The sequence below is a fragment of the Capsicum annuum genome, chromosome 11 (genome assembly GCF_002878395.1).
Source record: "Capsicum annuum cultivar UCD-10X-F1 chromosome 11, UCD10Xv1.1, whole genome shotgun sequence".
In the NCBI taxonomy this organism is placed as follows: domain Eukaryota; kingdom Viridiplantae; phylum Streptophyta; class Magnoliopsida; order Solanales; family Solanaceae; genus Capsicum; species Capsicum annuum.
This window is the reverse complement of record NC_061121.1, coordinates 229,723,722-229,738,706: the sequence shown is the minus strand read 5'-3', so window position 1 is coordinate 229,738,706 and position 14,985 is coordinate 229,723,722. Positions and strand designations below refer to the sequence as shown.

General features: G+C 34.4%; 2 protein-coding genes across 3 annotated transcripts in view; one reads left to right on the top strand and one right to left on the bottom strand.

The window, feature by feature from the left end:
- Positions 1 to 645: 645 nt before the first annotated feature.
- LOC107848640 (pentatricopeptide repeat-containing protein At2g27610) lies at positions 646 to 3,513 on the bottom strand. Its single transcript, XM_016693414.2, has one exon. It carries the CDS (start codon positions 3,428 to 3,430, stop codon positions 815 to 817), a length of 2,616 nt encoding a protein of 871 aa, XP_016548900.1. The 5' UTR covers positions 3,431 to 3,513; the 3' UTR covers positions 646 to 814.
- A 7,853-nt stretch (positions 3,514 to 11,366) lies between these two features.
- The window catches only part of LOC107847662 (protein HIRA), a 12,725-nt gene continuing 9,106 nt past the window's right edge, over positions 11,367 to 14,985 (top strand). Inside the window, exon 1 of one of the 2 annotated variants that reach the window (XM_016692052.2) lies at positions 11,367 to 11,987. In XM_016692052.2, the coding sequence (XP_016547538.2) occupies positions 11,880 to 11,987 (108 nt within the window). In that variant the 5' untranslated portion in view covers positions 11,367 to 11,879. The remainder of the gene's footprint in view (positions 11,988 to 14,985) is intronic. The other variant, XR_007047526.1, reaches the window with a different exon arrangement.

Here is a 14,985-nt window from a genome sequence, read left to right as displayed (position 1 = left end):
AAAACTGATATACTTCAACACATTGAGCCTGAGATGAAATCGATTCATCAGTTAGATAAACTTCAGTAATGTAGCATGCATAAATAGTGTTAATGGTTCTAACCAGTACATGAATCACTAGCACGACTAAGGATATCGATTTTCTGGACGAGGTTGTTATAGGGTAGCAGCCTAGCAGGAAATCTCCATAGTTTCAGTCGTTTGTCAAAAGGCGTTACTAAATGGTCCTTCCTGGACTCCGAACATTCCCACATGAGTTTGGCATGCTCAAACCTTAGGTTCACATGAAAACATAATCAGAAAGAACGATGAACGAGCTGCTAGTTGGTTATCATCGTTGTCCCAAGATCACTTTTTCTACATAATACAGCATTTGGAGCATCAACACCAGAAAAATCATGTTAAGTAGAATTCCAATAGACATACTTTTTGAGTCTTGGTAAGTGACAAGAGATACTGACCTTCTTTAGCTGCAGGGAAAACACCTAAACCTCCTCTCAAATGAATGCTTTCTATAAGGCAGATCGCGGTCTGTCAACTGCTAATAAAAATCAGCCAAAATGACAGCTTTTCTATCTCTCAATCCGTAAATAAAACCTCTTAGACTCCCCAGATATCTGAAGTTGGAAATTGTTTCTTTCTTCCTCTTGATCATGCACTATCAAAGCTTGCATCCCTGAACATAACAACCATTAGTGATGGTATTATCTGGAGACTGGTAACTAACTGCAACCATTAGGTAATGGAGCCTTTGCTTGTACAGGCACCAACAATGATATGCTTCTATCTATTAGTCATTTCGAAGAGCTTGAGTTCACCAATAATCACCACAAGAGCATAGACCTCCTTTAAAGTGATGGAATCTGTTTGAATCCCTGACGATGATTTCCCTTCCTTCTATCTTCGATATTAGTTTAATCACAGTGTGACAGTCACCACATACTCTGAGATTCTTCACAATCTGAATGGGAATTCCCGGAGATGTGGCAATTAATCCAAAAGCAATAGCTAATCTTTCACTGTGCCGGGAGAGAATGGCTTCTTTATGTTCATCTTCCACGTCATGAAGAACATAATTTGTATCCGGTTGATATCCTGCATCCTTCAATTGACCACTTAACTCATCAAGTTTCATGTATATACTGTCAGATTGGGGATGTGAAACATCACCTGCCATGAATGAGTAGGTCTTGTTCTTAACCTCAATCCAGCTATACCCAATCTCTTTTTTAACTTCTCTCACATCCATTAGTTTCCTTACTTTTGCTCTTTCTTGCCAATCTCCAGTTGCAGCATAGAGATTGGATAGAAGAACGTATGCAGCTGAGTCCTGAGGCTGAAGAGAAATGAGATTCTCAGCCGCAAGTTTCCCAAGTTCTACATTGCGATGAACTCGACTTGCTGCCAGAAGAGTACGCCACACAATTGCACCAGCAGGAAATGGCATTTTATTGATAAGAGCCATGGCTTTATCCAGCATCCCAGCTCGGCTATACAAATCTACCATGCAAGAGTATATCTCCATTTTTGGTGAAATATGAAAGTTGTTTACCATCATGTCAAAATATTTTTGGCCTTCATTTAGCAGTCCTGCATGAGTACAAGCAGAGATAACTCCAATGAACGTTATATTGTCCATATCTAAATTCCTTTTCCTCATTTCCTCGAATATCGTTAGAGCTTTTCTGCCATAACCATGTTGAGCATATCCTGATATCATCGAGTTCCACGACACTAAGTCTCTTTCTGGTTGTCTCTTGAAAATCTCATTTGCACTTTCTATGTTTCCTCTCTTAGCATACATAGTTACCAAGGCACTGCTCACACATAAAGCATTACTATGACCTGATTTTATCGCGCTTCCATGAAATTGTTTTCCTTGCTCCACTGATGCCATGGAAGTAACACACGCATTAATGACACTGGAGAAGGTAAACTCATTTGGCCTGACCCCATTTTTGACTAATTGCCGGAAGACTCTAACAGCGCCTTGAATGTCTCCCTTTTGCGCGTAACCAGATAACATAGCAGACCATGCAATAATATCCTTCTCCTCAATCTCTTCAAAAACTTTTGCAGCCTCATCAGTACTTCCTGTTTTCACATAAGTGTCTAATAATGCAGTTCCTACTGTAGGCGCGCCCTGATACTTGGTTTTGATGATTTCTGCATGTACTTGGAATAAAGATATAGAAGGATGAGCTGCAAGAACAGTTGAATAAGTGAAATCATTTGGTCTTACGCCATCTTTTTTCATTTGACAAAAGAGATCCGCTGCTTGCTCTGGTCTATTATTCTGCATATACCCTCTAATCATCGCGGTCCAAGAAACCACATTCCTGAATTTATACATTACAGAGAATAACTTGAACCCGTCATCTATCTCCCCACGCTTAGTGTAACAGACCATGAGCGCCGTTCTGATATTATTGTCTAAATAGAAACCGTTCTTCATAACTCGACCATGAAGCTGCCTAGCAAATACCAGTTCTTTAAGGTTAGTACACAATTTAACAGCTGTAACATACATTGATTGCGTCAATTCCACACCATCAAGTCTCATCATGTGAAACAACTTAAGCGCTTCATAATAAAGCCCATTCGCCACCAGACCAGCTATCATCCCATTCCAAGATACTTCATTCCTATCTCCCATACCTTCAAACACGGCTGTCGCCTCTCTAACCATCCCGGACTTCAAATACATATTCATCAACGAATTTCCCACAGACGCTATCCCCTCAAAACCACACTTAACAACCATACTATGCACCTGCATCCCTCTTTCAACTCCACATTCATATGCCAAAACTCCAAGAACAGTCGCAAAAGTAAACGCATGGCCCTTAACTCCTTCAACCAACATTACTTTAAACACATCTAGCGCTCTATCAACCATCTTATTACACGAATAACCCGAAATCAACGTAGTCCAAGTCACAACATTCTTGTCCCCCATTTCATCAAACATTTTCTCACCTTCATCAACATTCCCCGTTTTCATATATATATCAACAAGTGATGTCCCAACACTAACATTATCAAAATAACCACACTTAACACACAAAGCATGCACTTGTTTACCAAAAATCAAATTCAATAAGCATCCAGAGACCTTCAATATGCAAGAAACACTACACCCATCAATCGAAAACCCATTACGATGAATACCCACAAACAGATTTAATGCTTCTTCATTGAAACCATTCCGAGAATACTCAAAAAGCAAGTGATTGTTCACAGAAACTCTTTGCGGCATTTCATCGAACAGTTGATGTGCGTCCCGAAAATGTGATAGTTTAAATGAATCATTTCTAGTTTCAACTTCAAAATCTATGGCAAATGAATGAGAACAGTAATGGGTGTTTAATGGAATCTTGAAATGCAGGAGAGGTCTTAGTAGTTTTGCCAAACACTGCCTTAGAATCATTGCAACTGAATAGGTAGGTAGTCGTTTACCGCCAACTACCTGTCTTTAAATATAGTTAATTTATTATTTTTAAAAATATCAAGAGTAAAATGAATAAAATTGTTAAATTACTCATTAATTTTTTTTAATTAAATATATATTTGCGGACATCTATTTTTAATATAACATACTAATAAAAATAAATCAAAGAAATATTTCCTGTTAAATTTTTCCCTTTTTTTTGACCGTGCAAAGTTTAAGGGAAAAAAATGAATCTTGCAATATTAAATTAAAGATAAATAAAATGCATGTATACATACACAACAACAATTAAGAATGAATAAAGCCTAGAATAATAAAGAAAACATAACAATTAATAAAGAACGCAGTGTAAAGCTTACAAGAAATGAACAATAACAACAATAAAATAATATAATAATTGAAATAAACTATATATGATGATAGATGTTTAAAGCAAGAACTATAAAAATACTACAAATGCCAATAAGCCTATACATACGAAGAACAATCGACTAACCGTGTAACTTAATTCATGTTTTCCACAATATCATTATCATGTCCTCGTTAAAACTGGAGCCGAATCAAGTCTCGTCTAATCACCGATTCTCAAATACTTTTTCGACCTATCTCAGTATTTCTTGTAATCATCCATAGCCAATCTCTCATACATTCTCGCTGATGCATTCCTGTATCAACTCTTCGCATACACAACCGTATAATATATAATCGATATTTAAATTACGTGATTGAGCTGCTTGCAAATTATCTACTTGATTACCACCTAAGGAAACTACTGCAACACCTTTGGAAAACTATTTTAGTTAAATAAACATCCATAATGCAGTATATTTATAACATATTTTAGAATCAAAATATTTATAGCATATGTTAATTAAGTCAAAACATCTCACGATTGATACAGAATGAACATTATTATATACCAACTAAGGTTTTGACATACAGTGGTGGAGCCACATACATTTCAAGGGCATCCGAACCTCCTTCATCGGAAAAATATACTACTTTTACATGGTCAAAAATATTTTTATGTATATATCGTAGATGTTGAACTCTCTTCGACTAGTTCGTATATTTACTTCTGAACCCCCTCAGTAAAAATTCTGGCTCCACTACTGTTGACATACATATTCTAAAGAGCAAATCGAAGATCATATCGTAGAGTTCTATTCCTCCCTTTATTCCACAGAGCTAACTTGCAGGGTCAGGCCTCACCTGCTTGCCACTGAGTTTAACAGCACCTCACCTGCACCTCAAAAATTTTAACTTCATAGTGGCCGGCTGGGTGAATCTGTTGATCTTCTCCAACTATTCTATCCATAAGGCCATAAATGCTACCTACTTGTGTCTAATCCCTAAGGTCGGTCTCCGGGGCATGTACCATTTCGCAGTTTCGATCGATAAGCCTTTGCAACACTATTTACAAAATCGTAACAAAAATTATAGTAAACCAAATCAAACCTGATCTGCTTCCCTAAATAATAGGACCCATCACTCAAGCTAGCTAGCTTCCTTACAAATAGGCGGGCAGCTGATAATGCTATCGTTGTTCAAGAAGTCCTCCACTACCTTAAACATATTAAAGGAAAGGTTTGCCATGTTCTAATGAAAATTGATCACTTAATTAGAAAAAGCTTTCGACTGTTTGGAATGGTCTTTTATCCGAGACATCTTATTATATTTTAGGTTTCCCGGTAAGCTAGTAAACTTGATCATGTCTTGTGTTACCACACCTACCATTTCAATTCTGCTTAATGGTAACGCCTTGCCGTTCTTTCACACTACGAGGGGAATCCGACAAGGCCGCGACCCGCTATCTCCCTACATTTTTGTTCTTTGCATGGAGAAACTTTCTAAGTAATTGATATGCAGGTAAGTGCAGGCTTATGGGCACCTGCCAAAGTTGTTGCTCCACAAAGCCCGTAAATATCCCACATGCTTTTCGCTGATGGTATTATATTATGCAGCAAAATAGCGGATCACTCGTGCCAGCAGATTGCGCAAACCCTTGCTAGGTTCAGTGCGGTTTTGGGCCAAAAAATAAACCTTGCCAAGTCACCATTATTTTTCTCTAGAAATACCCCTAGTAACAAGTTTTCGTTCTTTTGGGATCAGAGAAGGGGAAAATTTTGCCGCAACAGATTACCAATTCTTAATAGATAACTTTAAGCGACGCCTAGCAGATTGGAAAACTAAATTTCTTACCGCTGCAGGTCAGGTAACTCTTATTAAATCGGTGCTTAATAGTTTGCCTAACCACATAATGCAAATCTATAAGCTTCCTTCTACAGTCATCAAAAGGATGGAGAGATATGAGAAGGATTTTCTTTGGGGAACCACAGAATCCCACAAGAAAATTAATCTTGTTAAATGATCGACCATAACAACTCCTAAGGATGTCGGAGGCCTAGGCATACAGAGTTTAGCCACGAAAAACAATGCATTGCTGGCTGCTACAGTATGGCGCTTATTTCACGCCCAAAACGTCATTTGGGCATCCCTACTAAGAAATAAATACTTAAGAACCTCCACAGCCCCTGCGACCACTTCCACAACCTGGAAAAACTTACAGGTTGATTGGAAATATTGTCAGAAAGGGCTAATATGATAGCCAGTAAATGGAAGACACATTAGTTTCTGGAACCAACCTTGGTTAGACCCGGGCACCACCCTTAGGTCTCTTATACACGGACCCCTTGACGCAGCATGAAGAGACCAAAAAAGTTTTCGACTATAGACAAGATAATAATTGGAATCTGAGTGATGTTCCCTTTATCTTACCCCAATCTGTAGTTAGACAGATTCAATCGACATACTTTCCCTTATACTCAAATAGTTATGATCATATTAAATGGGGTTTAACACCCACGGGTAAGTTTACGGTACACACTTGCTACAACCGTATAAGTGAAAAATATACGGATGTTACCAATCCTCGCTGCTATTAAGAGTGGGTAAAAAATCCCACATTGGTTGGGAAATGGACCTGTGGTTTGCTTATATGGACTTGGGCAATCATTATCTCATGAGCTAGCTTTTGAGGTTGAGTTAGGCTCAAGGTCCATTTCTCGACACTCGCAAACTTTAATTGGATTTGGAAGATTAATTCCCTCCCAAAAAATTAAGAACTTCCTGTATCTGTTAACTTTAAATCGACTTCCAACTTCTTCACACCTACACCACATATCTTACTTACAATCACCGGCTTGTAAACTTTGCCATATTGATGAACCCGAAACAGTACCTCACTTGTTCTCTTCATGTCCCTCACTTACAGTCTTCTGGGAAAACTTAGTGCGCACATCTTCGGGCATACAAAATGGAAATATTGCTATCTTTTTCCTTATGGGTCCTATGGAACCATCTTAATAGCGTCATGTTTAGCAGTAACTATTGTGTTAACCCTTCTCCAGCTGCTGCCATAAGTTTGTCTACTGAATTTTGGTATTTTGCGGGAGACTCACACATCAAAAATAATTTACGTCAAATGGAACCCTCCTACACCTGGTTATTTAATGCTAAACACTGATGCTACTATCTCTTTAAACTCGAATATAGGAGGATTAAGGGGGAGGGGGTTCGTTCGGGCATGGGCGAAACTATTATTCATGATATCACTGATTAATTAGAGATTCATTGGCTTGCAGCTAGCTGTGAAATATAATCTGGAACCACTGCAAGTCAATGTAGATGCAGTGCAGCTTCCAACTATGCTAAATTGCGCAGAAACAGATGCTAACTTTTCCTCGCTCTAATGTGATTGCAGGTCCCTTCTTCGTCAGTTGGGAGGTCCGGAATTCGTTCACATCTCCAGAGAGCAGAATAGACTAGTTGATAGCCTAGCAAGACGAGCCATCTCTACTGCACACCCATCCAATATATCTACTAGTTTTGCAACCTCGGAGCTGTTACTTTTTGGTCGCCACCTCCTGACACGATGGATGTTTTGAATGCAGATAAAAGAGGAAACGCTACTAGACAAGTTAAGACTGTGGGAGTTTTACCCCCTAGTACTTCTGTACATACTTCTAGCACTGCTATGTTAGGAACTATTGGATGGCGTGTAAATATTGCACAATGTGCAGATACTATGGTGGCAGCGCTACCAAATCGCTTTCTGTAGTGTTTTATTATGATGCTAATATAATATAAGTATCCTAGTTATCAAAAAAAAAAAAACATATTCTATAAAGGTTTTGATGTTACACTTACCTAAAAATTTATAACTTTTTTTTTTTAACCAAAACAAATTTTAAAAAATTGTCACTTTACTTGAAATAGTGTGACAAAAGACACACTGACGAACTTGATAGAGCGCTTTCACACATAAGGGTGTGTTACAAGTGGATCTAACTTATTTTTTAATATTTGAAAAGTAAATAAAAAATAATATTTTAAAAATATTTATGCGTAATTTAGCAAAAAAAAAAAATACAGTATACACAATATTATAATATCACATTATAAAACTTCTTTTTTCTATTTTCAAGTTAATTTTCTTGTTGGTGAGAAACTTATTTTTCTAAAAAATATTTTTAGAATATTTTATCTAATTAATAACAACAACATCAGTAAAATTCTACACGTGAATATATCTATAATCTATAATCTATATCTATAATATATTAAAAGTGTGAAAACCCTTAAAAAAGTGATTTGAACTTTTTGCCCTTCATTAAAAGATTCTGCTTTATACAAAATCGTCTTTTTCACTATTTTTTCGTAATTATTATTTAATTTTATTGAGTTAATGTGATTGAACTCTCCTTTCATATTTTAATTGAATAGAATCCTTTTAAATATAGGTTAATGTAATTTAACTTTTATTCCATATTTTAGGGGCATAATTCTTTTAAACATAAAATTTATTAGGCATAGAATTAGTTTAGGCATAATATTAATGGGATATTCTTCATTAGTAATGTTAATTAATTTTGACAAACGTGTAAAAAAAAGGCACAAAAATATTTCTATAAAACAAAAGTCCTAATCCCTTACAAAACCTAATACCCAACTTCTAAATTATATATTAAATAAAAAACGATTAGCAACACGTTAAATTCCAAATTGAAAAATCAAGATTTTCAACACGTTTGAGTTGAACCTTTAAACCCACTATGATTTTCTCTCAGTTTACATTCTTCTAGAATTCTTTATAATTTGTGGCTTTGAATTTTTTAATTCTGGATTTTATTCCTACATAATCTAGCAAATTTGTTGATGTTCGTTGCTTTTAAACGTTGTTTTGATTGTCTAATTTTGTGGTTTTTTATGCGTGCTTTTGGTATTTAGAAATTCTATCCTTATTACTTTTATATTTAACAAATGTCAACTATACACATGCACATGCATAGTATATAAATAACAGAATAACACACACTATATAGGCTAAATTAAACCCATAAAAACACTGAAAGCAAACACACACATGAGCTCTAACGGTTGGATCATAAGTTCAAGCCTTAAAAATAGTCAGTCTTGGTTATATGTATGTTAAGTCCTATTGATAAGTTATTTGATTTTCTTTTTAATCTTTGGACTATTATTAATTACGATAGCAGTCCTCTTTGTTGCATTGATATATGTTGTATTTTTTACATTTTCGGGCCATGAAAGAACTTTTGCTTCATCCAACAAATTGTTCTGGGAAAGATAATGCCATTTATATATTAAATTCATGCCTAGCTTGCTATATATGTTTTTGATTCAGGAAGTGTATTATATGACAAATTATTTATTTGGTTTCCCGATCTATATATCGCTATCCGTATTAGAATCAGATTAATCTAAGTTAGCACCTCATAATGTCGGTTGACTTTGAAGAATTTCTTGTGTAAAGGTTATGTTTAATTTTATTGTTTTGATATCTTATTATCTTATTGTTTTATTTTAATTTACAGATGTTATATGAATGTAAGTTGATTTTGAATTTTTTTTTAGGTAAATGTTAGGTTTAATTATATTATCGTAATATCTCTATTAGTTTGTTATTTTGTGGTGGTTTATAGTTCGTAGATGAATCTCGATCGGTTATGAGAAATTTTTGTGTGTAAAATTTACGTTTAATTGTATTGTTTTGATATCACTTTTATCGTATTATTTTATTACAGGTGATAAAGATAAATGTTGGTCAGCTTTGAGGAATTTTTGTATGTAAATGTTAGATTTAGTTGTATTATTTTGATATCACTATTATCTTATTATTTTGTATTGCTTACAGGTGGTAGATGAGTGTCGGGCGACTTTGAAAATTTTTTTGTGTGTAAAGATTATATTTAATTGTATTATTTGGATGTCTCTATCATTATATTGTTTTGTTGCAATTTACAGATGGTAGATGAATGTTGATCGAATTTTAAAAAATATTTTTGGTAAAGATTAGGTTTAATAAATAAATTCTCCATTTTACATACTCAAAAGATATTAAATTTAATTATTATATTAATCTTTATTATTTAAACAAATATCCTATTTAATGTAATGTTTGAACTCATTAAAGTAAGGCACACGCGCAATGCGCGTACACCTAAACTAGTATCATAGAAACACAAAATGAGAAATTCCAAACAAAATGAAAAAAAAAAAAAAAAAAAAAAAATAAATTAATTATTGACTCAACACACACGTTAAGAAATAATATATATTGGAATTATTTTTTTTTAAATATAATAAATTTAATGTCTTGAAAAATATTAAGTGATGAATAGTATTTAATAATAAAAATAAAATAAATAAAAAATAAAAAATTATTTATTGATTTTAAAAAATGAATAAATATCAGTAGCCATTTATTTTTAGTATAATGAATAAATATTACTCCCTCTGTTTCACAATAAGTGAATTGTTGGAGCAATTTTAGTGTTTCAAAATAAGTGAATGGTTTACAATTCAAGGTAAATGTTACATACATTAAGAGTGATGTATTATGTGTTTTTGCTTTTTGAAAAAGGTAAAAATGGAAAAACATGATAAATTTATGTCTTTATTTTTTTCTTAGTGTATCAAAATTCAACAATTAATTTATTGTGAAACAGAGGGAGTATTGTATAGTGGGAATATATTCCAAAGGACATATTTGGCATGGGCCCACATTGATGTAATGTTTAATATTTAAAGGACCTTTATCTCATTATCTTCAATATTTACCATGTACCTCCTCCTCAGTAATGATTTTATTTAAATAATAATAATAATAATAATAAGATAAATTTATGCATGCGTTAGTATTTTATAAATATTTTTTCTCTAATGACTCATACTTAAAAGAAACAAATATTAAATTTAAAGTTCAGCTAAAGGAAAAATACTAGAGATTCTTTCTCTCTATTAATTTAAGATTTGATGAATAAAATTATTTGATAAAAAATAATAAAATATTTCATAAAAGTAATTAAACTATATTTATTTAATAAAAAAAAGCTCAACTTGACCCATAACTTTATGTGCACACAATACCACTACTACTTTTATGTCTCTTTGTCTTCTCTCTCTTTTACTCTACAAAAATATCTATAATATTCAAAATTTGATAAAAACAGTTATAGTATAAAAAATTACAAATAAATTATCTTATAAAATTAATCAAATTATATACTAGGAGTATAAATTAACTCAAACACCATCATTATTTATTTTTTAAAAACTCAAACTTGTCCCATAACTTCATGTGCACACAATACCACTACTTAACATTATTTTATCCTACAAAATACCAACTAGTACTACCACAGTTTACCAAAAAAAAAAAAAACTAGCACTGCAACACTTCCCTTTTTTTTTTTATTCCTATTGTACTACATCATAAAGACTTCAATATTGTAAAACAAAATTCTCTTAGATTTCCTTTTTTTATGTTATTTTACTTTTTTTTCCCAATCTTTTTATAAAGGGAATAAATTATAGATTTGACAGTTAGCAAAATCATTATTATTTTTTATAATCTTTAAAGTTCCTGTTAACTTTCGTACACCTTGATGACCAGGTTAAATATTAATTTTGACTTCACTTCACCTATTTTTTTTAGTTATCACGAAGGTCGAATCAGCTTTTACATGCCTCAACTAAATTGTAATAAAATCTTTTTATTATCATCATAAAAACTTTGACCCCACTTCACCCATTTACTTCCAAAATCTAGGGCTTTTTCTAAATTAAACTCAATAAATCAAGTTTTTTTTTTACCAATTTTATTTTTTTGGGGTATTTTTCCTTTTTCTTGTTTTCCTCAACTAGGGTTTTATCTCTTTATTTTTTTTCTTGTGGGGTTAATTTTTTTTTTTTTTTTTAAAGTTGATTTTTGGGTTAATTTTGAAGTTGTGGGGTTCTTGTTTTTTTGAAAAAAGTGATGATTTTTGGTGTTTAGAGTGAAAAAGATTGAGTCTTTTTGATGTTTTATTAGCAGTAAAAGAAATCAAGAATTGGGGTGAAAAAGATGATTGCTGAGAAACCTAGTTGGATTAGACATGAGGGTATGCAGATTTTCTCAATTGATATTCAGCCTGGTGGACTTAGGTTTGCTACTGGTGGTGGTGATCATAAGGTAACTGTTTTTTTTTTTCAGTTTTACTTATTAGCAAGAGTGATGCCTTGATGTAACCGGTAAAGTTGTTGTCACGTGACCAGGAGGTGACATGTTTAAGTCGTGGAAATAATGGGAGCTCTATAATATGTGAAGTCCTTTTCATTCTTTACTTATTGAGTAGTAGAAGTGGAGTCTTGTTGTAACTGTTAAAGTTGGTAAATTTGCTATCATGTGACTACGAGGTCACATGTTCAAGTTGTGGAAATAGTCTCTTGCAGTAAGGCTGTGCACGATTGACCTTCGTGGTCCAGCATATAGTACGAGCTTTAGTATACGAGACAATCCTTTTTCATTCTTTACTTATTGAGTAGTAGAATTAGAGTCTTGTTGTAACTGGTAAAGTTGGTAAATTTGCTGTCACGTGACTACGAGGTCACGTGTTCAAGTTATGGAAATAGTCTCTTGCAGTAAGGCTGTGCACGATTGACCTTTGTGGTCCGGCATATAGTGCGAGCTTTAGTATACGAGACAATCCTTTTTCATTCTTTACTTATTGAGTAGTAGAAGTGGAGCATTATTGTAACTGGTAAAGTTAGTAAATTTGCTGTCACGTGACTACGAGATCACGTGTTCAAGTTGTGGAAATAGTTTCTTGCAGTAAGGCTGTGGACGTTTGACCTTTGTGGTCCGATGTATAGCGGGAGATTTAGTATACGGGAAAGTCCTTTTTCATTTTTTACTTATTGAGTAGTAGAAGTGGAGTCTTGCGGTAATTGGTAAAGTTGGTAAATTTTCTATCATGTGACTAGGAGGTCACGTGTTCAAGTTGTGGAAATAGTGTCTAGGCTGTGCACAATTGACCTTTTTGGTCCGGCATATATCGGTAGCTTTAGTGTACGGGACAATCCTTTTTTATTCTTTACTTATTGAGTAGTAAGAGTGATTCCTTGACGTAACTGTTAAAGTTGTTGTCATGCGACCATGAGGTTACGTGTTCAAGTTGTGGAAATAGTCTCTTGCACGAATTCAGGTTAAGACTGTGTTCAATTGACCCTTGTGGTCGGGCGCATAGCAGTAGTTTAGTATACGGGACAATCCTTTTTAATTCTTTACTTATTGATTAGCAGAGCTGGAGTCTTGTCGTAACTGGTAAAGTTGGTAAATTTGCTGTCATGGGAGTAGGTCACGTGTTCAAGTTGTGGAAATAATCTCTTGCTGTGCATAATTGACCTTTGTGGTCCGGCATGTAGCGGGAGCTTTAGTATACGGGACAATCCTTTTTCATTCTTTACTTATTGAGTAGTAGAAGTGGAGTCTTGTTGTAACCGGTAAAGTTGGTAAATTTGCTAACATGTGAATAGGAGGTCACGTGTTCAAGTTGTGAAAATAGTCTCTTGTTGTGCACAATTGACTTTTGTGGTCCAGCATATAGTGGGAGCTTTAGTGTTCGGGACAATCCTTTTTCATTCTTTACTTATTGAGTAGTAAGAGTGATGCCTTAACGTAACTGGTAAAGTTGTTGTCATGTGACCATGAGGTTACGTGTTCAAGTGTGGAAATAGTCTTTTGCAAGAATGCAGGATAAGGCTGTGTCCAATTGACCCTTGTGGTGTTGCGCATAGCGGGAGCTTTACTATAAGGGACAATCCTTTTTCATTCTTTACTTATTGAGTAGTGGGAGGAGAGCCTTGAACTGCTAAAGTTTTTGTCATGTGACCAGGAGGTTACATGTTCAAGTTGTGGAAATAGTCTCTTGTTTCTTGCAGAAATGCAGGGTAAGACTCTGCACAATATAGACCCTTGTGGTCCGGCATATAGCGGGAGCTTTAGTATACGGGACAATTCTTTTTCATTTGTTACTTATTGAGTAGTAGAAGTGGAGCCTTGACGAAACTGGTAAAGTTGCTGCCATGTGACTTCTTCCTTGGACTCTGTATATAGCGGGAGCTTTAGTGTAATGAGCTGCCCTTTTGCCTATTAAGTAGTACTGCTTTAATGTATGTTCTTTGTTTTGTTTTTGTTTGTCTCCATTAACCTTTAGCTCTATTCATAGGTTTTGGTGAAGAAATTAGTTGAGAAAATTTAGTTAATCATTTTTTGGAGCTGAACTAATAGTTTAAGTAGTTGATGGACTTCTGTAGTTGTTCATGAATTTTGGTAACTGAATCCAAGCAGTTGATGATTTAGTGGAAAGCGAATGAGTTGTTGTTTGCTTGGAAGTTGAAAGGTTCTTTTGGGCTTTTTTCATAGTATGGTTACGAGTTCAACCTGTGGAAATAACCTCCTGTTTGCATTATGCAAGGTAAGTCTGCATACAATAGACCCTTGTGGTTCGGCACTTTTTCAGACCATGCACATAGCGGGAGCTTTAGTGCATGCAGTTGCCCTTTTACCTATTGAATAGTACTTCTTTAATGTATATTCCTGTTTTGGTCTGCCTCCATTAGCTTAGCCTCTATTCATAGGTTTTGGTGAAGAAATTAGTAGAGAAAATGTAATGAATCATTTTGTGAGATTAACTAATAGTTTTAAGTAGTTGATGGACTTTTTGAATGGCGTTTGTCCATGAAAATTGTGAGTATTTGGAAAAAGTAGTTTTTGTGTTTAAAATGAAAAATGATATTTGGAAGTCGGGGTTGTTTTTGGCCACGAATACAAGTTGGAGTTGCTTTTGAACTTTTGCGAGTAATTTGGAGTGAAAAAAGTGAATACAACTTTTTGGTGTTTTCAAATTCCTGAAAATTCTGGAATTTTATGGCCAAACGTGAACTCTGAAAAAATGTAAAAACTTTTCATGGCCAAATGCTCCCTAGTTATTTATGGATTTTGGATTCTGAGCAATTGAAACTGGTGACTGAATTCATGCAGTTCACGATTTAATGGAACACTAACAAGTTGTTGTTTCTTTGGAAGTTGAAAGGTTATTTTGGGCTTTTTTCATAGTGAAATGAAGGTTGGGATTATGTTATCTGTTTGTGATCAAGATTCTCGAGTAGGAGGTTGGGGGGGGGGGGGG

What these genes read in the sequence shown, in the direction of transcription:
- LOC107848640 (XM_016693414.2), bottom strand. Translation starts at nt 3,430, where the DNA reads ATGATTCTAAGGCAGTGTTTGGCAAAACTACTAAGACCTCTCCTGCAT.